This window comes from Phaenicophaeus curvirostris, chromosome 2, assembly GCF_032191515.1.
Source record: "Phaenicophaeus curvirostris isolate KB17595 chromosome 2, BPBGC_Pcur_1.0, whole genome shotgun sequence".
Lineage (NCBI taxonomy): Eukaryota > Metazoa > Chordata > Aves > Cuculiformes > Cuculidae > Phaenicophaeus > Phaenicophaeus curvirostris.
In genome coordinates this window covers 77,517,179-77,541,232 of record NC_091393.1, presented here as the reverse complement: position 1 = coordinate 77,541,232, position 24,054 = coordinate 77,517,179, and the positions used below count along the sequence as shown (strand labels likewise).

The 24,054-nt window shown below is 40.7% G+C and overlaps 1 protein-coding gene across 2 annotated transcripts in view; it reads right to left on the bottom strand.

Moving 5' to 3' along the window:
* The window catches only part of DAAM2 (dishevelled associated activator of morphogenesis 2), a 212,208-nt gene that overhangs the window by 104,665 nt on the left and 83,489 nt on the right, over window positions 1-24,054 (bottom strand). For both annotated transcript variants that reach the window (XM_069852534.1, XM_069852533.1), the window contains 2 exons: window positions 20,470-20,672; window positions 249-338 (listed from right to left, as the gene is read on the bottom strand). In XM_069852534.1, coding sequence (XP_069708635.1) covers window positions 249-338; window positions 20,470-20,643 — 264 coding nt within the window. In that variant the 5' untranslated portion in view covers window positions 20,644-20,672. The remainder of the gene's footprint in view (window positions 1-248; window positions 339-20,469; window positions 20,673-24,054) is intronic.

Sequence of the window (24,054 nt, the reverse complement as noted above, 5' to 3'; positions counted from 1 at the left end):
ACATGTAAAGGATTCAAAATGGGACAACATATAATTTTAACTTGCTAACATTCTTTTCAGAAATCACACATGCATAAACTCCTTATAAGAAAGTTGTGCAATATTCATGATGATAAAAATCCTTATGCCACTTGTTCTTAAGTAAACAGAAGATAAACATATAGATAAAATCTAGATATACAGCAGTAACTATGCACATGCACACAGAGTTTATTGATAAGCTACTTTAATCAGAACAGCAGTAGTACCTTCTTTTTGCTGCAGTAAATTTGCCATTTCTTCTCTGGAGGGAGTGCAAACATAGCCTCTCTGTTCTTGTCTGTGAGATCCAACTCATCCTGGAGATTGTGAAAAAGAAAAACAGGAAATAATTTAAGCAATCAACAGCTGCATTGATAACTTCTAATAGGCTGAGCAGAATCTGGACCAGGTGTTTGAATTAGCCTTCAATCAAAAGGCAGAGGACTTAGTGGCTCCCAAAGACTCCAAAATTATTGGTTTCAGAGTTTTTACCTTAGTACTGTAAGTTCTCCCTGTCAGAGCAAAACCTATGGTGAGAGGCAGCCTGAACAACTTCCATGTCAAACTTACATTATTAATGATTAGTCAAAGCATGGAAAAGATCACATGAAAGTCATGAAGTGAAAAACTCAAAGCAATCACTTATGTGACACAGACACTCTTTACAACTCTTAGAGAAAGGCTAAAAATTCAAGACCCTTTTCCTGGCCTGCAGGATCAGCTTGGTCTTCCAAAGGAAAACAGTGAAATGATGGTCTCTTTTAAAGAAAGGTTATGAGACAGTTGTCTAGTGGCAATAATGTCAACAGTAACCTACAGGTTGAAATGTTTGTCCAGATGTTTTTCCTCTGAACCACACAATGCCTGGCAAAAGACAACCAGCATTTCGAAAGGACATATCTTCACACAAAGTTACATCAGGTTGAACAGATCAGCAAATTCAGTCTCTGCTAAGAAAACTATGTTCAGTGGAACATACCCTTTTAGAGAATAGCCAATTTTACATTTGTAAAATGAAGGATAATGCTGAAGGATAATCCAGGATATGGAACTGACTCCCAACTCTGTCATAAGCTCTGCCTGGGTACATCATCAAATTCCCTAGCTTTGGTTTCTTTTCTGTAACAGGTGGATAACAATAGACTCTCTTCCTATACAACATATTTCTAAAATCATCAAAGCAGAGACTGCCACTTGCTTCCTGTTTATTCAGAGCTACAATCACAGCCACCAGCTTCAGGTGCTAATGGGAATTAAACAAATAAGAGTGGTCTTCCTAGAAAGCAGCCTGCATGGCTAGAGACAAATGAAGATGTCTAAATGAGAGTTTCAGTAATATATCGACAGGCTTCCAATAACATTTCAATGAATCAGTTTTGGCAGAGTTTTCATCTTCCTGTATATTTGAAAGTGTATGGAGAAGGAAGTGTCCAGGAGTCCAATATCAAGATGACATTGCAACACAAAGAACGCTGCACATGCAGATTCTGGCACCCACGCTAAGCTAGTCCAAGCAGAGACAATACCTCTTTAACTCAGCCCAACAATGGCTCATTTGGAAAGCATTCAGGGCTGGGAAACTTGTGAAAACAGTGAGCTGAATTGCACACTGAGCCTGGTAGCGGTTGCTGACAGATTTAGAAGCCCACAGAGATTTCAGCTGCAAAAAGGTACAAAAGAAATGCAAACAGTAACAAGGCAAGGTCAGTGCCAGGAGCCCAAGGTAGAAGAAGCTGGAGGGGTTTTTTAAACAACAGAAAGTTTAAAGGAAAAAAAACCAAAACCCTTTAGCTGTGCAAAAAGAGTGCAAACCATGTGGAAATGTTTAGGGTGAGTTTCCAAACAAGGGGGGCAGCCAAGCGAGGCAAGGAGTTTTATCCTTGCTACACACAATTAGAAAGCTCAGGCCAGGATCACATTCTTGAGGGGAGAGGGAGAGTGAAACTACATGTAAGGTCTTAAGCAAAGGAATGCTGTTGGAGGTCAAGCATGTGGGAGGGAAAGGAGGGGCAGACAGGGAATCAGAAATGCCAGGTTTGGAAGAACCACCAAAGAGGCCAGAATATACACATCTGAAATGAGCTGGCTGGGCTCAGCTAAAGTCTTAGAAAAATTATGATTTTTTTATTGATACACTTAATGATCTTAGACTTGTTTTTTGGGGGTTTTGGGTTTTTTGTTTTTTTTTTTTTTAAATAAAAAAAGCAACTGGCTTGGTTTTCTGATGCATACTACTCTTTCTGGAGTCCAGTAGCAGATCAGACAAGCAGCAAAACCTCTTCCCAGAAACTGTGCACAAAACTGAATGATGATCTCAAACAATATTATTCAAGACAACCATTTCATCAAAAGAACACTCCTATTGACTAAAACCACCCAGAAGGCAGGATGCTGCTACTTAGCAGCTTCTAGACACTACCATGGACACTGGCAGTATCAGGGACACAAAGAGCACTCTGCCCTCAATGGGGCAATAAGAACATATAACTTCCAGTCATGTAACTCTGCAGCCCAATAAAACGCCATTCTTTTCAGAACAAGAGCCTAGAAATGTATTTTGAAAGGGTGGAAGATCCAGTGGAAACAAAGTACATCCACACCTTACTTTGTTGTAGAGGGTAGATAAAGCCAGAAGAACATTAGAAGCCATCACATTACCTCAGGTAACATAGTACCAAGGAAACTGCTCAGAGTTCCAGGCATAACAATCACCAGAGGCAGATGCAAACACACCTGACTGGAAAACAACACATGCAGGATGGATTACCCTTCCTTTTGAAACAGCTAATGTTTGCCTTCACTAGGAGGCAAAAGACTTGGTTCTAACCTCCAGGTTGATGGGCAGGTAGCAAGCATAAATATTCAGCATTGAAAAGGGCACCTTTTCCAGATTTCAAAGCAGCAGTCAAGCTCTTCAACACCCTTTCCTGAAGTTTGTCTTCCACAGGTGTGCTCCTTCACTGACAGGAAGAAACGAGTGGAAGGCACAGAAAAGGCCTACATATCCCCCTCTACCTATGGCGTTAATCAAATCCCACCCTATACAGAACAAAGAGATCCCTGCAAAAAACAAGGTATATGAACCCTTCTTCTTGGAACACTCCATATTGTCTTACCTTTCCCATCCCCATCCTCCCTCTATAGAAGATGATTAGAAGATTGCACAGTGACTGCACAGGAAACCCCTGGATCTAGCTAAGAAAGACAATCATGGATCAAGAAGACCGTTTTCCTATTCTAACTCAGGATCCTAACAACAGATAAGGAAACTCGCTGCTTTGAAGGGAAGCTTGAGGACCAACAGAAAGAATAAATTTCACAAGGGTAATTTGCTCCATGAATAGGTCATTCTAACCCAATGAAAAAGGCAAATCTGCTAGTATAAGGAACTTCAAACTCTAGAGTTAGCTTAGTGAAAGCAAGCAGCTATTGAACGAGAAAGGAACTACAAAGGCTGGCAGGAAAGGAGAAGAACTACAAACTCTGAATGCAATCATCAAGACTGGGGCTGGAGCCAGGGTAAGGAAGCTGATGTGACTAAACACCCAGGGAGCAAATGTAAAGGGCAAGAAAAGAGAGTTAGTCAGAATAAAGAGGGAAAACATGCTCCTCCATCACCTGTGCCAGCTTCGTAGCAGAAATGTAGTAACCCCTCTTCTATGCCTTGTATAGGCAGCTTAGTTCCAGTAATTCTTGCCAACATGACCCTGCACAATGGGGCTCCTGGCTTTTAAAAATACTTGTGCTCTCATGAAGCACAGATTAAAAATACATTTTCCAGGCTGGCCTCAGGGAGAAGTAAAGTACCTCCAGTTAATATTCCTTACATTTCTCTCTTTTATCTATTTCCTATTTTATTTTATTTACTGAGAGAGGGATACATTCAAGTCAATTTCACTTTCATGTGGGCATTTTTTTTTTCTTACGCAGACTGAATTTCAATAATAAAACATTTAAAATGTACTGGAGCTCGATTTGAGGTTCAAACATTTCCAGTCCAGTTCTAAGGCCAAAAGGGAAGATGGCTTCCATTCAAAATGGCTACAACCCAAGGAAATAAGAGACAGAGAGAAAGAAAGGGAACAAGGAGGAGGAATGGGGAGGAAACATAAAAACAGTACTTTGTGGGATTTAAAACCACATTACGTTCCTTGTTTTTAAGAACATTCGTTGAAGTGTGAAAGCTGGATTTGATGCTGAGTAGCCACCAGCTTGACAATGATACCACTCAAAGGTCCAGAAGAGCTTGATAGAAAAGCATTCCTCACCTAGACTGGCAACACTTCTCTTAGTGAGATGAAATTAAATTAATATAGAGAAAAAGTAATTTTTTGGGGAATGTAGACAAGTGTTATCGTGGAGAACCACAAAAGGAGAACCTTTAATGCCTACCAACATGCCTGCCTCTCTAAAGGAGAGCCTTTAATATCTACTAACATCTCTGTACTGAAACGTGCATCACATCTTCACCATTCAGTCATCAGTGGAAAAGTGAAACAGAGTCACAGGATAGCTACTCCTTCACCAGTTAACTTCACCTGGCCTTGCAAGAAGACTTATACAGTCCATAGTAATATTGGAATTTAAAGAGGTAAAACTGAAAACAGTTTGAAAGACAAACTTAGTAAGATACTGACAGACATGATGAGACCATCATTTTCAAAAACATATGCTGAAGCCACAAAAGGGGTAGGATGGAAACCTTAAGACTCTGAGCACACAGAGTATCAGGGTTTCAGGGCTCCAGCAACTCTTGGTTTCAAGTCAGAATGCTGGAGAGCAAGAGTCCCAGACTTGGTTCTCCAAGGATATCAGGACCTTCATAGGATATTTCCTCAGTTCCAGTTTCTCATTCTACTTGTCCCATTTCCACTGGCTGCCAGAACTCCTGAACACCATGGAGCAGCTTAATGTCAGACAGCTGCTTCATTTTGCAAAAGACAAAACCCAACAACTCAGACTAACCAAGAAGCCAAACTTCAGAGGCTAGTAGGATTGGGTTTTGGGGGTATTTTTCTGGTTTTTGTTTGGTTTGTCTTCATACAAGTTTAATGAATTGTGCATAGCATTTCCAACATAATGAAGCACAGAATTCTGAATTTACTACAGGCAACAATTTCATTAATATGAACATAATACTTTATTTTGTCAGGCGGGACAGAAGATTGTGTTTATTTTCCTATGTTTAGTTGGATATTTGTTTCATCAATTTCTTACAATGTCATCTACAGATAGCTGAGTTACACTATTAAATTTTGTCTGTAGTCCACAGTATCTCTTACAGTGTTCTTGAAAGCACAACTTTTCTATGAGAATCCATCCCAGCCCTGTATTTCACATTTAACATCTTCTTTCACAATTGTGAGAAGTTAATGACATCTAAAAGTTTATTCTCATTTTTTGAAAATCTTTACTTCTGCATGTAAGTGTATTCAGGCAATAACTAAAGAATTAATAAAGAATGAAATCCTTTTACCATCCCCACAGGGAACAGCTCTGGCATAAAATCAATCTTTATTTTACACCACAGAATCCAACCCTAAGACGCAATATATCTGCAAACAGATTTCATCACTTCTGCTCTTCAGAGATGTCTACTGTGACTGCCTGATTCCTTTAACAGCGGTGGATGCGTAGTTAAGCAAAAGGACAACCAGTTCTCAGCATCAACGGGTACAAATAGGACCAAATCCTCAGATGGCACAAACTGGCAAAGCACCCCAGAAAGTTTAAACTTTATTCTACCCACTTAAACTAAAACTGGAAACTTAAGAACTACCAGATCAGATGAGACCAGCAGTTATCTAACCTGTGACCAACACCAAACACTTCAGAGAGCTGCACAAAAGCCCTGCAAGTACAAAGTCACAGAGCAAACTCTGTAGATGGTCAGACACTTCCCCGCATCAAAAAAACTGGCCAATTATGTGATGCAGGTGAGTTAATGTCCCTTTCAAGATGGAGATAACAGCGATATTTGCAAATATTTCTTTGTGCAGCTCTAAAGTTTTCCTTTTGCTCAGTCACACCAGCACAATCTTTAATGGTTCTTTGTGAGTTATCCAATAGGGAACAAAAGTGAGAAAATAATAATATTAAGATGCCTTTACACACTCTAAAAAGCCTCCATGATTTGATGACTTATTCAAATAACTTGATGGCATACTCACCTCAAATATTAAGGTCCCAACGGTACATTGATTTTTACAATATGACCTTGCACTGTATGAACTTTAGTTAAACGGACCACTTTCATCTTGCTTCCTGTTCACATACCCATTCCTTTTTTCCCTTCTCTTGCACACACCTACCTTTTATTTCCCCACCCATAATATCCTCATTCTCCTCGACCTTTTTTCCCCCCGCCAATCATGCACAAACGTACTCCCTCTTATCCACCTCATCTATCATTTTCTCTCAGTCTCTCAGAAGCAAACCCATCCAAATCACAATCAAGTGTAATATGCTGTTTCCACTATAACAAATTCCCTGTCCTGTATGATACCTGTTGCCTCAGATTCCCCGAGGTCATTTATACAGATGTCTGTCACCACGCTCCCAAAAGGGCTGTTTTCCAGTTCCACTGATGCTCCCAAGTTGCACAGCATAGCTGACTGCCTTATGCCCTCGATGAATTTATTTAAATCTTATATAAAGTAAACAGTGATTGTGACACGCCATGGGATTGCACCCATGGGCTGGCTCCAAGAAGGTTCATGTTCGTGTGTAATCACTGAGGGAACAATTCGTGGTTTAATCAGTGCTGAAATACAACTCAAAATGAGATACATGGCACTGACACGGCTGGGCCTATAGAGGAAGGGGAAGCAGTGAAGCAGTGGAAAGAGATCAAGGAGGAGGTTGTCAGTGGCACACTATAGAGAACCCAGTCTCGCATAACTATTATAGTTTTAACAAGTGAACAGAGTATGACCACATTGCTGACACAGGACTTAAATCATCTGTAAGTTGCACTTCTACACTAACAGTCTCAGGTACCTTTATTTTTCTATTGATGCTGCCTGTGACAAGTTCTGTTGGCAAATAACAAACAGGTCAGCCTAGCGGCTCACATTTGAGCTGTGCCTCTGCCCACGAGGTCAGGGAGGAGTGGGAAAATACTCTCATCACAGGCCCAAAGGAAGCTTCAGACCCAAAAAGCTGCTTCAGAGCAAATTCTTGAAACAGACAAGATAAATCCTCATTTAATCACTGTGTCCACCTCCAGGGGACAGTATAGGATTGTTCCCCTACAGTTTTCCTTCCATTGGTTTTTTCAATCCAGCTCAGCAGGCTGACATGTAAGAGGCAGCCTGCTGGAAGAGTGCACATTTCCAATACCTAGGAGATCAATAAGGGATTGTGAAAGACTGGCTGTCCAAAGAGTCAGTGAATGATGTTCATTTGACTGCACAAACTGCCTATATTCATGCACAAACTGGAGTAACGAGCAGTGCAAAAAAAAAAAAAAAAGTAAAGTTCAACACAGCTCCCTAAATACAAGGAACATTTCACAAGCTTTATCTAACATGCAACTGCAAATGTCAGAGTGCAACTGAACCAGGTGTCAAGAAGAGCGAAGCAGAGACTCCTTTGCTACACGAGAAGCAGTTTCCATCCCTACCTTCTCGGGGCTGTGCTTGACAATTACATGGATGCACCCACAGCAAAACTTGATAGCATATGCTCTTTCAATAGGCAACAACACTACCACCCACATCTTCAGATGCAGCACACTGGTTAAAAGTTCCCACTTGGGCACCTGATAGACATCTCCTGAATCTACTGATAACCAAAGAAAAGGCAAAATAATCCCTAAAACAAACCCTTCCCACCCCTCAAGCTCTTCCACCTCATCTTAACACTTGGAATTCAAAGCAGGCTTTGTAAAGCACACAGAAATAACACACCATATGAGGCTGTAGAGTAACATTTTGATTCATTTCCCAACTGACAAGCATTAGGTGGATCACTGGGAAACATCATTTGGTTTCCATGCATTTGTGTACACGTAGCTCGTGTATATGCCACTCACACCTTACATACATAAGAATTATATACATAAGACTTAAAATATCTGTCAATACCTACAATGTGTTATCATTGCATTTGTGCATGATGAAATTGCTCACACAGCAAATTGCTCACACAGCCTGTTGGCATAGAAAGCAATGTATACACTTCAGCTACTGCCACAGATCTGACTTTAAAGAAGAGCAGCAGACCAACAAAAGGCTACAACTCCATAACACTCTTTTTCCTTCTTGCTTTCTGAAAAAAAATTGCAGCTTTAACACCCCTTCAGTACTATGGGCCCAAATCTCTCTATTCTTAGTTATAACAGTAGAAGACAGCAATTGATGTTTATGTACTGGAAGATGCACTTCTCTTCTATCCTGCCAAGTTACTCACTCTTAAGGTTCAGCAGCGAAATAAGAATTTAATTCATCAAGGGCACTGCTTTTTGGAAGAGAAATTTATCTCACACGAAGTCAAGTAACATCCCCCCAGCTCCCCAAACACACATCCCCCGCAGTACCGCTTCCTTTATTCTTTGATAATCATTGGTTGATTGCTTCTTTCCTTCCTGGAGGAGAGAGAAATCCTGTCTTTCTCCTAGTCCCCAAAGCTCTCTGTGACTTGACAGCATACAAGTACACATAGTCAGCAAGTCCCATGCTAGCAGTCCTCTTTCAAAGGCCACTAGAAGCATGTGTTGTTCATTTTTCTGCCCTTCACAGGCAAATCACATTCACAAGACAACAATTTGCTGGGCCAAATAGAAAGAGAAAGAATGAGGAAACCCAAGATCTGTTTATGCAACAATACACACTGATGTTTAGAGAGAGATCAAGACTTAAGATACACATTTGCATATATGCAGAGCTGCTGTATTGGTAGAGCAAGAGGGATATTCCATGGATATGGACAGGCACATGAGGACAATAATACAAACAGTTGACTATCATCACTGCTTTTTCTGTTAAGATGGGCTGTCTGTCCATGTCACTGTATTGGAATGAGACCATTGAGAGGGACAGGGATAAAAACTGAATAGTCATGCTCATGTCTAATCTAAATCCCTGCTACTGCAATTTAAGCCTATTGCTTCCAGCCCTATCAACCACAGGCATGGTGAGCGGATTTTTTATTTCCTCTTCGTAACAGACCTTTTGATAACAGTTTTCAAGCCTATTAAAGGCTGTTGTAATGTCCCTCTTCAGTGTTCTTTCTTGAGGCTAAACAAGTCCAGCTCTTTCAGTCTTTCCTAGAGGTCATGTTCTCCGGACCTCTAATTCCTCTTCTAATTGACTTCCGGGCTCACCCTGGTCAAAGTACGTCTTTCTTGAAGTGCACTATACAAAAGTGGGGACAGTGTTCCAGCTGAGATCTTAGCAATGCCAAGTGCAATGATTACTTCATGCATCCTCCTGACTGCATTCCTGGCCATATATTTCATGAAAACAATTAGTTTTTCTTTTCTTAATTAAAAAAAAAAAATCAAAACCTGCATGACTTATGTTAACCTGTGATCCCCTATAATCCCTAATTTATTCTCTGAAGAAGTGTACCCACCTGTCCGCTTCCCATTGAGACTTGCTGCTAAAAGGAGCATGTTTTACCTGTCCCCACTGAATCCCATACCTTTTCACATAATTTATCCATTTTTTTTAAGCTTGTCTCTTAACATATTTACAGTGTTTAGAGCCTAGCGACATCTGGAAATTAATAGTATGCTCTCTATTCCACTATCCAGTGAATAAAATGAAAAACACCAAAGAGAACTGAAGCCATTAAACCTCTCCTTGACACAACTTTTCACTCTGCTAGATTGCTAGAGGGCAAGTACCACTTTTGCCTCCACTTTCTGATTATACACAGTATTTCAAATACCTCTCTCTCAGAGCTTCTAGAATCACCATATATAACACTAAACAACAGTAAAATCCGCTGTTTCAGCAGTGCCCATTCCCTGCCCCTCATTTCCTTTCCCTCTCCTCCCCTCATTTCCCCCGCCCTTCTCCCTCCTTATACCAGGGTTTGTTTTTCATGCCAAGGTCCTTTAGATGAGACTCTGTATGGAAAGGTAGGTGTGGGAAAGGTTATTAGGAAACCGCCATATAAACTGCTACCTTTCCGGCTTCCCCACCCTCTCCCTCCCTACAAAGTCTCCTCTGTTCTGTTTTAATACTAATGAGTTCAGAGGAGGTTTCTAGGCTGGAGCAATTCACAGCCTAGACTGTGCCAAAGCACACAGGCACACACCTCTCTGATCGCTTCCTGCCCAAACACAGCCCTGCTGGCTCAGTCCTCAAAATGCAGGCTGGGAATTGCTGCTGTAGCCCTGTGCCAAAAGCAAGCTGCATTTCCAGGGGTGTCTGTGGCACCTACTCCTGTCGTCCTAGCTTTACCCTCTTGTGTGCATCCTATCTGCTATATGCCTGTATGGAGGAAAACAAGGGACGTCAGAGCTTGGCTGACCTTGAAATCTCAGATAAAATATTACGTAAAAGGGCAGGAGGAACTGAGAGGTCAGTTAAGAACATAATGAGCAAAATTAACTTCCTATTGAGCTTTGCTTGTACAGTTCAGACACACATGCTCAAACTAAAATGCAGGGTAAATTCAGAGAAACTCCAATAAATCTACACCATGTCTGGCATTAGTTCAGATTTTCTTTTGCACTCTGAATAATTACCCCAGATTCAGTTGTGCAAACAAGAGACCAAAATGTCCATAACTCAACTTAATTGGTGGGACTTACTCAGGATTTACACCATTGCAAAATATGAATCAAATTAGCTGGTTTTAATTGTAATAGTAGCTAAATCTGTCAGCCAGGCAGCCTAGAACTTAGGCTTATTCTACAGTCTAGAGCACGGACTTCAGACATAGAATAGAATGAGCAGTCTATCAGTCCCCATTTGACCAGTTGTTAACTTATGCTTCAATAAATGCAAATGTGCTGTATTTACTACTAAACAGTCCAGACCAGCTGGAGGAACACCCACATAACAGAAGCCTCAAATCTTCTCTGAAGTGAGGAGGAGGGCAATTCCACAATGCTCTTCACTCACACAACTCAAGCATTTCCACAGTCAAACACTGAATTAAAGGCATGACACTATATTGGGTTATTCACTCACATCCTGTCCTGTCTCATTGCTTAAGTATTCTGATAATCAGAACAACAACTACTGCACTGATATCACTAGACTTAAGAAAACAGCAGTCGGTGTTTTTCCCCTAAATATTTCTAAGAAAGAATTTATCAGAAACGTTCTCAAAATACAGCAAGAGTAACAAGAAAAAGATGAGCATTTGCCTTGCAGAACAACCTCATCTCCTAAGAGTAAATCATAATTGCATTTACTATCTTGCTAAGCATTTGAAATCCAAAAATTCTCTCACATCATTAACACAGAAGCCAACAACTTTACACTGACCGGCAAACTCATCCAGCTGTTACTCCCTGTACAAGATACAATGCTGAAACACAGCCACTGAAGCAATCTCAATGGATTTTCCATGACTCGGGGATCTCCCTGGATACCTTCCAAATCGGGAAACTGCAATATGCTTTCTCCTTACAATTTCCTTTACAGAAGTTATTCTTCAAATCTCTACCTAGTAAACCATTGCATAACATTGTTGTGCACATTGCTAAGTTCTTTTCAAAAGGCGTTTGTGCTTTCAGTCTCAGCAGCCTTTCCCTTCATGTGGCCAATAAATGATGGGAAACTGCAAAGTGAGAAGCTGCCCAAATGTTTCTAATATAGACATACCTAGAATATACAGATGTTTATTATGGCCCTTTTGCATACAGCACTGGGTCCACATGTAAAAGATAGGAGAGTTTGACCAGTAAAGTTATGGAGTCTTGTATGAGAGTCTCCCTAAAAATGAACAAGTAGATAAGAGCAAGGCAATATCTATGACAGGAGGCAGCAGCAGAGGTTTGTTCCCAAGATCTTCAATACATTTTGCCAGTGGATGACTCCCAAACTGCCTAAAACCTACACATGCCGCATCTTTTTGGCACTTTTCAAATCTGGCTACAATTCCGTACTAAAACTGTTTTAAAAAGCATTACTATGCCCTGTCTCACAACAAAGAAACAAACTCTCAAAGGCATGGAATGAGTTGTAAAAGCTGGCAGAGCTACCTAGGAAAAAGACATAATGCTCTTGAGATACATGTTCCTTCCAGCAATCTTACAGACTTTTCCATTTGCAGAAAACAAGGTACCTAGCATTAAAAGCTCTTGGTCAGTGGTGTCCCAGCGCCAGGTGGATGAAAACATCTGTCTGTACTTCTTCTGGGGAAAAAAAAAAAACAAAACCACCAAAAGACAGAGCAGCTGTGGAGGCAGCCTGGTGCTGTAAGTGACAACAAAAGTACCTCCTGACACTTGCCTTTCGTGTGCTGCTCCCAGCTGCTGCTGAAGGGGTAAGCAGAAGGGCCACTCATCTCCTGTATTTAATGGCACCAAAAGCTCCCCTTTACCCAGTGTGGGGGAAGGTGTCAGGAAACTACGGATCTGAAAACCTTGCACCCTAAAAAGGTGCTACTCCATCCACCCAGGCTCACCTGTGGTGGTACCTTGTGCTCCCCACATCATAGTGTTGCACATCAGGCACACAACAAGAAAAAATCTCTCTTTGAAGAGCATGAAGAAAAAAAAAGGTGTCCTGGATATCAACAATTAAAAAGAAAAAAGGCTTCCTGGGTACATATAATCTTGGACTGAGGAATTGTGGTGGAAATGAAAGAACAGCTGCAGATAACTCGACAGACTATGATGCCATGAAGAGCTTTTGTCTCCCAGGCCTCAGCTCCCTAATTGCTTCAGAAATCTTAAACCACTCAGTACTTTTGCCATTATTATAACAGAAGACAAGTGCATCTGAGTGCATGAAAAATGTTAATCTGACAACTGTAAACTAACCCAAGAGAAAGGAAAGGTTTTGTGGCCTGGCCCCCATCAGTGAGGAGAGCTATGTGCTGCCTCAAAGTTCTGTTTTATTCTGCCTTCAGAGAGAGCATCTTCTGCTCAGATGGTGATACTAAGCCTTCTTCATGAACATGAGCCTCTGGTCATGAAAAGTCCAGCTTATTCTCATGACTAGTATTTTCTTCCAGCTTCCACAGATGGATTCTCATTAAATGCAAGAAAGGAAGCAATAACTGGGGTGGAGGAGTCTCCACTGAGCCAAGGCCAGCAAAGCCTTCTAGTTTGCTGGACGCAGAGCTCATCATATGCAAATAAAATTGAAGGACCTCTCTGGATCTTGATTTCATTTGGCACTACACAACCTTCCTGACTGCTTAGGCACAATTATTCATTAGAGAAACACACAGAGAGGATGGGCACAAGGAATAAAAGAACTTCATCTAATGGGGAAAACAGCATGAAGGCACTTCTAAATGATAGTTGTGGAGAACTTTGCATTGATAAAAAACTCAAAGCCACAGGCATGTCAGAGGTGCAGTCTGAAACTGATTTACCTGCAGGACAAGTGACACAGAATTTAAATCCCTGTATTCAAAGGAATCTAGGAAGAGCATAAAATGAATCAAAAGTCTGATAACTTGAAACTGAAATACTCAAATCTTGGCAATATGCCTGAATTTAAATACTATTATCGATACACACCAACCGTGTGTTTGGGGTTTGAAGTGAGGACCTAAAACACATGTCTTGAAGCCACAGATTTTCAGTGAGAAACTAAGGACTAAATCTTCAGACATGGAGGATACTTTTCTGAGAAGGTGGTGTTCCACACTGAACGCCAAGAGACAGAACAGGCAATTCTGTTCCCCAGAAGTGTAACAGGGGAGCTAGGGGAGAGAGAGAACTTTGCTCTCCAGGCCGGCCAACAAACAGAGAAAAGCAGCTGATGCCATCTTGTGCCTACATACATTGACATATATTGCCTATAGTCATGTGAAAGCCCACAGTGAGGCATTTCTTGTGCTTTTTATGCAATAAATACTCTTGCAGGTTGCAGACACAAAAAGGGACCTCACAAACACTTCCACAGCTAGGATTTGGCAAGCTCAAGTGGGACTGGTGATTTATGGGAGTACTTATTCAACGTGGTGAAGCCTAGTTTTCATCTGAGGTTTATGTTTTATCCATTACATTAAATGGCCTGCAAGAGAGAATGAAACATGAAGGAAGCTTGCTACTTCCAAGTCAGCTGTTTGCAGTGGGAACCACTACTACAATTATATAGGTTTGGATCTCATCTCCCTGTGTCTCTGGATGAAGACGTGTTATCCAGTGTTTGCCAAATTGATGGCTTGCTCAGAAACTGCATAGTTCAAAATAAATAATCAGGGCAAATAAATAAATGAATTCTCATACTTCCATGTTGTACCTTAGCCTCCTTCAAAATAAAACACCTTTTTCTCTCTTTTCTCCTCAACTTTCCCTCCTTTGTGAAGAGAGATCATAATCACTGAATTTTATTCTTTGTGAAGGTAGAGAAGGGACAGATACGGAGATGTGCCACACAGTAAGGAAAGAGCAGAGTTTTCTCAAACCTTCTTTTTTGATCACTTCATCAAATGCTACCAGAAATGAGTCCCTGGTGACACCACTGTTCCTATGTCTCTGTCCTGACAAGGCTAACAAAGATACAAGTCATGCAGATGGTTCATTTGCTCAGAGTAGACCAACCAACTCTTTTTATATTCTTCAGCATTCTGACACTAAAGTGCTGGCAACTACTAGCCTAGAGAGTTGAGAAATTAAGAGAGCGCAGCAAAATATGCGACAGCAGCAAATACCATACTAATGCCATAGTTCTGTTTCAGGATAAGATGAAGATACTGATGTAGTTAGAAAGGAATTAGCTAAATGGGCAGAAAAAACAAGTGAGACCCATGAGGTAGGAGAGGGGAAAGAAAAAAGACAGAAGCAAAAGAAACAGTCATCGTATTCTAGATATCCTCCTTCCTCAGGTGGCATAAGGCATTAAAAGTTCTAGTCACAGTTACAGAAATTGTCATAGTATTCAGCAGGATGCTGCCTCTACTGTTTGGACTTTCTTGCCACAATTCCTCCTATAAGAGTTTCTCTAAACAGCTCTTATTCCAAGAAGACTGAAGAAGAAGGCATTAACATAATCCTTATCTTCTCTCTTCTCATAGTCACTGCCATTCCTTCCAGGTAGATTCCCAGGCTAGATCATCTTTAATGCAGAAATTAGGCCAACTGTGATGCCATGGAAGCCATTACTAAATATTATGAGATCAGAGGTGACAAGGTGAGAGACTAAGAGTTTAATTTAGGGTTATGTCAGTAAGAGACACGGTTACATGTTCTTGTGGCTTGTGTTACAGAACACCACAGACAAAACCCAAAGTTAAGGTTTCAACTGTGGTTCCCAGCACGGGCTAAAAATGCTGAAGGTGCTTGGTCCTGAGAGAAGGACAAGACCCCTTCATTCAGCACTTGGTTCCATCTTCATTTTGTTTCATTGCACTCAGGCAATACTTGAAGGGAAAATATGTTCTTGATTTCCAGTGCCCTCACTGTTCCAGAACACACAGCAGTTCCATGTGCATCTTCTCTACAAGAGAGTAGAGTTTCACAGCAGGGTCAGAAAAATGGATCTCTTCAGAGACAGAAGGAGAGAGAGAAGAGTGTATGTTGCCTCACCCAAGCAGCTACCTACCTCTTCCAGCAAATAAAGAATGATGGGACCTCATATGGAGCTGTCATTTCAATGGATGAGAAGCATAAAGACAGGCCCAAAGACATGTTGGGTATTTCTAAAGTTTTCAAATAAAGAGTTAATTAGGATTTATGTTGCTCCTTGACTTTAAATAATGTAACTTAGTAGCTATGTTTGTAGGCATAAAAGGAAAAGCCTTCTTCCTCATGGATCTTTCATCCTAAAATAGATGATCTTGAACTCCACCTTCTCAAATACCATGTTCATCTCAATACCATCTCAATAAAGCCACTAACAAAAGAAACAAAAGGAGAAACAGCAAAAGCATAAGATCTTTACACTGCTCTTTCCTCTGCACTAATGTTATTTACATTTTCTTTCTTTCCTAAATTTCCAGCATTTAAGTTACCCTTCTTGGCGTGGTCCAAGTCCACATCTGCGATGAGGTCGCTGATGTAAGAGATCTAGATTGCAAAATCTTTAGTGTCAAGCAGCGCACCTTCATTAGCCAACAAGAGCTGCCCAGGACTCTAATGCTAAGGAAAAGAATAAGAATCCACTGTGATAAGAACACACCACTCTCTGCTAACAAAAATGAGCAAGGACATGGAGAAGTTGTTTCATGAAAAAAATTATTTCCCATTTGCCTTGCAATAATTCTTCCAGATTCTTCTGCAGTTCCTGTTCAGTCAATAAATCTGTACAGGGTAAAACACATGTGCTTAGCATAGCCATTTTTGCCAGCAGGCACAAAACCAGCTTGGTGTCTGCTAAACAGACCACCAACTGCAGTAGCACTTTACTACATGAAAGTACACACAGTGCCAACTAAGAGAGACTTGCAAAAAAAGTAGAAGCCTTGATGGTCAAGTAGGGCCAGTTTTACAATTTATGAGGTACAGGACCACTTTACACACTGTACACAGTAGGGTTTCTCTTCCTTGCCTGCTCATTGACAAGACACTAAAGCCAGGCGTTCTGCCTTCTTTCATCTGGGTGCACAGAAGTTGTCTTTTTAGAGGTAAAGCATGTGGTCACAAGTATTTGTTTGCTTTGTGCTTGTGCATATACACTTCTGATAAGGCCTTACTTATACTTTCACCACTGCATTAGTCCAAAGGCAGTAACTACCAGCAGACAGCCTGAGACCTAGTACATCTTTTCCTGTCTTAGACTAAACAAATTCAGACCAAATCACCCTGAGCCATTGTCTTCATTCAGACCTACTCCCTGCACATGTTCCCAATGAAATAACTAATGACTGAATTTGGCCCATACCAAAAGTAACCCTTTGTTTGAATTTTCTAATTGAGGAGACAAGGTCAAAACACAGCATCCGGCTTCAAGTAAGACAAATGCCTGGGATCCATATTAGATTTGTTTTTCTGGTTGAGCAGCATCGAGAGCAGACATTTCAGCTGAAACCATCATCAACTTGTCATTTGACAACCACTGCCTTGGTCAGAGTCCAGTTAGGCAGTTGCCGTTACTCAGTTGGTTGGTTTGGGTGCATCCCCCAAACAGAGTAAACATATTGCCTTAGCCTGCACTCCACACAATTGAGTTTGCAAGCTCTGGAGAGGTCTTGTAGCTCCATCAAAAATAAAGGATCCCAACACATTCCTAATCGTCCTTTTGCAAAATGGACATCTCCAAATTCACTTAAGGACTGCAAGAACAAGAGATGACATACTTCCGGACCTCAAAACACCCATTTTCCTCAGAAAGGCAGGTAGAAACATACAGAATATTTATTGGACTGGAAAATTCATCACAAGGGAGGGCTTTTCCAGCACAGCTAGGCTTAGCTCTTCTTGTCATTAACTCTTATGTGGGAAAATGCCCCAGATTTTAACTGCAGTAAGGGGAAAAATAACGCTTTTAAAAATTCGCTCAAGCACACCAATATTTCATTATATCCTTTGCAGAGCAGATGGCAAGATGAGGCTATACCCCCCTGGGTCTGCTTCAGGGAGCTAGTAAGAAGAGCATTTGCGTTACAGATCTCAGTTGATATTGGTGTCATCATTTCACTTGGGGATTTGTGTCAAAAGGCTTTACACTCAAATCTGTTTTTTATATAGTACAAGTGCACCCAGACTAGACCCTAACAGATAAGCAGTGGGCAGGATAGTACACAGCACAGAGCCCTCTCAGGCACTTCCAGGTCGCTGATTTACACTGGTCCATTTACAGACTGAATCTTTCTAATCCAATTAATATCTTATCTGAGCTGTCAATAGAGATGTAGCCTGTTTTATTTTAGTGTCTCATAGAACATGCATTAATCCGGATCTGTGGACTAACTAGCCCTTCTAGGCAAATTCTGCATTCTGCCAGCCCAGTTTCCACCCCAGGTTTTCTCGTGTATAAAGTGAGAGATCCCTAAATCTAACCCTTACTGCTCCCATGTTACCTACCTACCCAGAAACTCCTATGGGCATGCAAAACCATCCTATTTGAGCGTTCTACAAAAATGTGTGATATATACCATCAATCTTCTGAAAAACAGCAATTTTCTCTCCTAGTTCACTTCTCATGTAATGATGGCTAGGGTACTATTATTAAATATAAGAACATGAATATAATCTACTTTCATTTCAATGGCTTCATTTGTCTGAAATGTACATGCCAGTTACAGACTGTCGGCATGTTTAATAAATTATAGCACAGACCAACAACTCTCAAACTTCTGAAGCCAAAATTTTTTACAGATCATCACGTATACTTGTCATGAAATATTGCACCGAAAACACTATAAATCATACTGTTTAATAGACTTCCATAAGGCAGTTATGAACTATTTTGCCACAAGTACATGGAACACTGGTATTTGCCAGGCATAAAACAAAAACCTAAAGGCACCCTCAATACCAGCATGAACTCTCAAACTCCTCATCGAAACCGACACCTTTCTCAGTAAGCAAAAGCCCAACAGCAACTAAAGCAGGTCTATTCACTATAACTCCAAAGGTAAACAAGTTAAAGATTTAGCAAGTTGAGCTCAGGAGCAAAGCATATCTGTTTGCAATGTGTTCAGGAAGGCTGGATTGAATGCTTCAATGGATCCTGGAATTGGAGAGAGGCGAACTTTGATACAGCTATTAAAGTTTTGCATATGAAAACCAATACTTAAGCAGCATCAAGAAATAAATGGACAGCAGGACAGATTACACTCTTACTCATGAGATATACCTGTCAGCAAGCAGTATTCTCCACAATTAGTACACTGCACTTACTGAAAGAAATTAAAGTAGTTTCACAAAAACCAAACTGACCTATATACGGACCACGATTTTGTGAGATACCTCTGTAAGAGAAGGTTCATCGTCTACGTAGTCACAAGCAAGTAGACTCTCTTCTGCTGCACATATTATTCTTCTGAAAGCAGCTGCAAACTGTATAGACTCCTTCCCATACCCCTGCCATAGAATATAAATGCTAAAAGATTGTTACAAGAGCAAGGGAAGGTGGAGACATGCAACGAAAAAGAAATCCATACTAATTTACTAATTTACTACATACACAAAAAGCAACTTTCGCTGATAAAGTCCTTGAGCTGAAATTTTTTAGAGGGTTGGGAAGTATTCTAGAAAAGACCATCCTTTGGCCACATTTTATATTCTTCCCTAGGCATCTCCTTTGGCCCTATCTTGAAACAGAAGTCTGGGCTAAGTTGACGGACTACTGAACTGACAAACTATAGCTGTCCCTTTGTCTAGTATGACATACTATAGTTGTCCATATGTTAAATTCCATTTGCATAGCCAAATTATACGGTTATTTTCATTGCTATAGCACTTTGAAGTCATGGTAAGGGACAACAACTTACTAGGCTAACGTTGTAAGTGTAACGCAGAAAGATTATCAGCAAATTCCCCCAATTCTGAGATCCAATATTTTCTGTTTGATTACTAATCCCAGTGGCCCTACTCGGGCCTATATACACTTACTGATACCTCACTTTACATAATCTTCGATTTTAAAATGGTAATGAGACAGCTTATCATCAACTGCATCAAACGGGCATCCTTTACATCACAAGACTGCAAAACAACACAGCCCTAACACAACCTTGTCTGTGTTTTGCACGTGAGCTGAACAAGAGGGCAAAGACAGCAAAGTTGCCTGATGCCAGGCATGAATAGCAATTGCCTGCTACTGGAATCCACAACATTTACCACTAAAGCAAACAACAAAGTTCATCTGAAATAACTGCTTCCCTTCCTGTTTTTCTGTTGCTACAACAGCACCATTTCAAGGTTCAAAGGCAGCTGGCAGATGAAACATCATTAGCATGATCACTTGATTCTTACACCTCACCATCAGTATGTTACTGATCAACAGAACAGCATAGTCCTTGTTTTACAGACCTGGAAAACCTAAGATTTTCCACTATATTATATTATACAGCAGATCTTATCCCAAAGTTATTAACAAGAAATTGACTGTCAGGGATTTGCTCTCTAGAGAACTTATAAGGTTCTTTCTAATATGCCAAATCCAGGACCTGGAAAGTTGCATAGTACTGTGAGAATAAATCAGTATATTTAAGCATTTTGTTGTACTTATACACAGTGTCACTGTCATCCTTCCTGTCATTGCCACCTCTCTCTCACCAAGAAATGAGTCACAAAAGAATGAAAAAAAGAAAAAAAAAAATCCCACCCTTAATAGGTCCTTCCAAGTCTCTCTACTCCTCCTTTGAAGGGAGGAGCTCATCTGCACCTTAAAATTTATCAATCTTCCAGTAGAAACTTACCACAAGTTCAGAGAATCTGGCATTGAGCTCTTCGGCTGGTGGAATTGGAACAGAAAACTCAAGAAACTGGAGGGGGTTATTGTCCTTAAGGTTGATTTCAGGCAGGTCGCTACCCCCAAAACAGCAAAGAAACCCCAACGCATGACGATTCCTCTTCCGGGGGGCCATGGTCATGATGTATGATGCTATCTTCTGATCATGTTCTACAGGAATGGGGAAAAAAAATAAAAAACCAGACATTAAATGATAAATAGGACACTGTTGGATCTGTTAAGCTCTCTGCAGTTACAACGGTGGTCTCTGGTCTAACAGCTGGAAGAGGGCAGAATGATCTGAGACACAAAAGAGCAAAATAAACACTCAAGCTAGACAACACAGCTAAGCTTTAATATGTTATTAACATGTTCTTCTATGGTAATATACAATTTACTTCTCCTGAAGTTTCTCAAAAGGTTTTACAAACTTAATGCAGGATTTCCCAGCAGGTAGATTTATCGGGAACACCTACTAGCCAAGGCTGAATGCCTCCACTAAACGCCAGTATTGGCCTTTCTTTCACTACTACAGTAATGCAAAAAAAAGTAGCAGAAGCAAAAATCTTTTACTGAAGATTTTACCCAGAATAAATGGAAAATCCTCCAAAGGTATCCCATGTGGTCAAAATAAAACAAACAATGAAATAATGAAGCAGAAATCAATTTTCTTCCACTTTGAGGCCAGACCTCTACAAACTCACTTATCCCTTTATGGCTAGAGCTACTGCAGTAAGACCATTTTGTCTATCACTTTTTAAACACATGTAACTGTTTGGTAGCCAGGGAAGAAGGTGCACAATGCTAATGCACGTGTTTCAGATTTATATTTGAGTTGCCAGATCCCATCTTGACAGCACCCAGACTTGAGGGGCTCTGGTATCAGGATTGTAAAGGGAAGCAAAAGGAGGCCTGAAGGAGGAGCTGGGAAGCGACTGATTTCACCACACAACACCATTTGTGAGCAGCCCATCCAAAGAGGAAGTTTCCTGCCAGCAGTTTGAAAGGAGGGATCTGTGCAGTCCACAGAGAGCTGCATATTTTGCCCTTTTAAGGGACTTGTTATTTGACAGCTCAGGGGCTTATTATTTGTGTTATATTTTTTAAGGACTTCACTTTTTCACTTAATCTGCAGAATAAGCCATATCCTTAGAAAGTAAATAATTAAAGCCTGTTATGAAGCTTGGCTCCCTGGGCAAGGGGCAGGGGAGCAGGGAGGGAAGCGGCAGGTGAACCAAACCACAGGATGCTGGATGCTGTATCAGCAGCAGCACAGCTGAGCTTTGTCATCAGAACAGCTGCTGCTCTAACCTGCCCCAGAGGGCTCTCTTCTGTTTCCTTGCCAGAAAGAGCCTGCTCATAGATATTAAGTAGCTGTACTAAGAAAAACACCTTTAGGACAGTGGCTGCATGGCGGGTCTTAATATACTGCACACTGCCAGAAGCTCTCCAGGGGCTTTCTGTGTAGAAATTTTCATGCTCGCTTAAGAAAAAACTAAGCAAGAAATAACTATAAAAAATAACCCACCAAAACCACCACCATCATGGCACTCCATGCTTCGCAGGTATCACCTACCCTACTTTCTGTTGGCATTACTTTATCTACTGCCTTTTTTATGCACTGAAGGGGGATCAGCTGCAGCTGTCATGCAGCTGAAAGGAAAGAGAGCTGGTAACAAGACTGTCTTCTGGCATGCTCACTTTCTTCTGCTCTCTGTGCCAACTCTGCAAGAAGTGGTATTGTCTCAACAGAATTCATTAAGGCATGGTAATGCTGGCTTCAAAAGTACATTCATAAGAACACTGGATTCTTGCTAGGAGATGCCAAAGTTCAACTTAACACTGGAATCAGTCTCTGACACCAATTCAGTCAGCAAAATCAAAACGCCCTCAAATCTAGCACAATGATGCGCACAGAAACTTGTTTCCTCTCAGTAGTGGAGACTTAAAAGATTCAGTTCTTAAAAGATTTCGCAAGAGAGTCTCAGAAGAAGCTGAACTTGTCCACCATAAGCCATCTTCTCAGGGGCTACTCTGAGTCCAGTATCCTTTATGGCAATCTCATCATGGATGAGGTTAGAACCCCTAAGTTTGACAAAACTTTGTTTTGGAAGGAACTCAAACCAATGAGACAGACCTGATTTACATACAATATAACTACATCTGCATCAATTCAGTTGTGTCCACCTATTGGACCATTGCCTGCAGACTTTCTCAACTGTCAACAGACCAGCATTCCCTGGGGCATGGACAATAAATCCTTTTTGGAAAAAATGGCTGAGACATTGAAGTGATAGTACTGTAACATCTTCCATTATGAGCTCAGGTCAAGACCTTGGTAAATAGTCCTCCAAAAGAGGTACTTCACCAGAAAACTACTACTACATGAATGGATATGAAGGCAAACATTTTCTACAGAGTAAGCACTGCCCTGGTCAGGGCACCACAGGTTGTTCTATACTGGCATTTCATTGCGTAGCTTTCTTCATAAGCAGGTTCAACAAAGAGTTTAACTGTTAGTCTCCAGGACTTCTTCATCCATAGTGCTGAAAAATACACATGCTAGACCTTGTCCCTGTTGTGTTCTTACAAAATCAGCATCTGTTCCTTGGGATCCATACTCAAGAAGTTCAGCAAAGCTACTCAGCTTTTACTACTTTGCAAAAGCACACGAAGCTCACACAAAAATTACCTCGTACTGCTTCAGTTTCACAAAGCAGCATTCTGTTGCACAACTCATACTCGTAACACTGGCATTTACCAGGTCCATCTAATAAGCAGTACATAGGAAATTCAAACTGACAGAGGGGTAAAATGGCTCTTTTGTATTGCTGCAACATGTAACTGTAGACAACAGAGGTGTCTAGATGTTTTTAAAATAAGGACAGAGGGCTGCTAGAGAGGAATCCAGCACAGATATTTTAGAACTGAATCAGTGAATGAATAAATGAATGATATTTCGGAGCACTGTCTCTTTAAAGATTAAGCTGCCAGCCACAGGATGATGAGGGGCATTTACTTAAGTTGCCTTGTTGATGCTATTTGAGAACTAATTACAATTCCTTGATTTTTGTTGATGGACATAGTTTTAAACAAAATAAACATGTTCTAATAGCCTCCAAATTAATGTTTTCATTTGCTTTCTCTCTTTTGCCTTTTCTTTGACAAGAACCAAATCTTGGGAAAATATTCTCCCAGAGGATGGGGTGGAGGTGGGGTAGGAAACAGAGAAGATGAAAAGAACATCTTTCATTATTCTGAGTGGTAGTTGATAACAAAGCTGTCATAAAAATTTATTACAATAACACAAGGTGGAGTTCTTTTATTTCAGTAAAAGCTCAATTGCCTTTCAACTTCTTGCAAGTAAAATGACTGTAAAAATGAAATGTGCAACAAAGTATATAAATACCTCTAGTGAGAATCAATGGGAAATATCTCTCTGGAGAGAATCCCACTGTTACATATAACTCCCTCCCACAATTCTTCTCAGTTGTACTGTTTTACCCTCTTCCAGTAAGCAAACAAGCTGCCATCATTTCAACAGCTAACCACA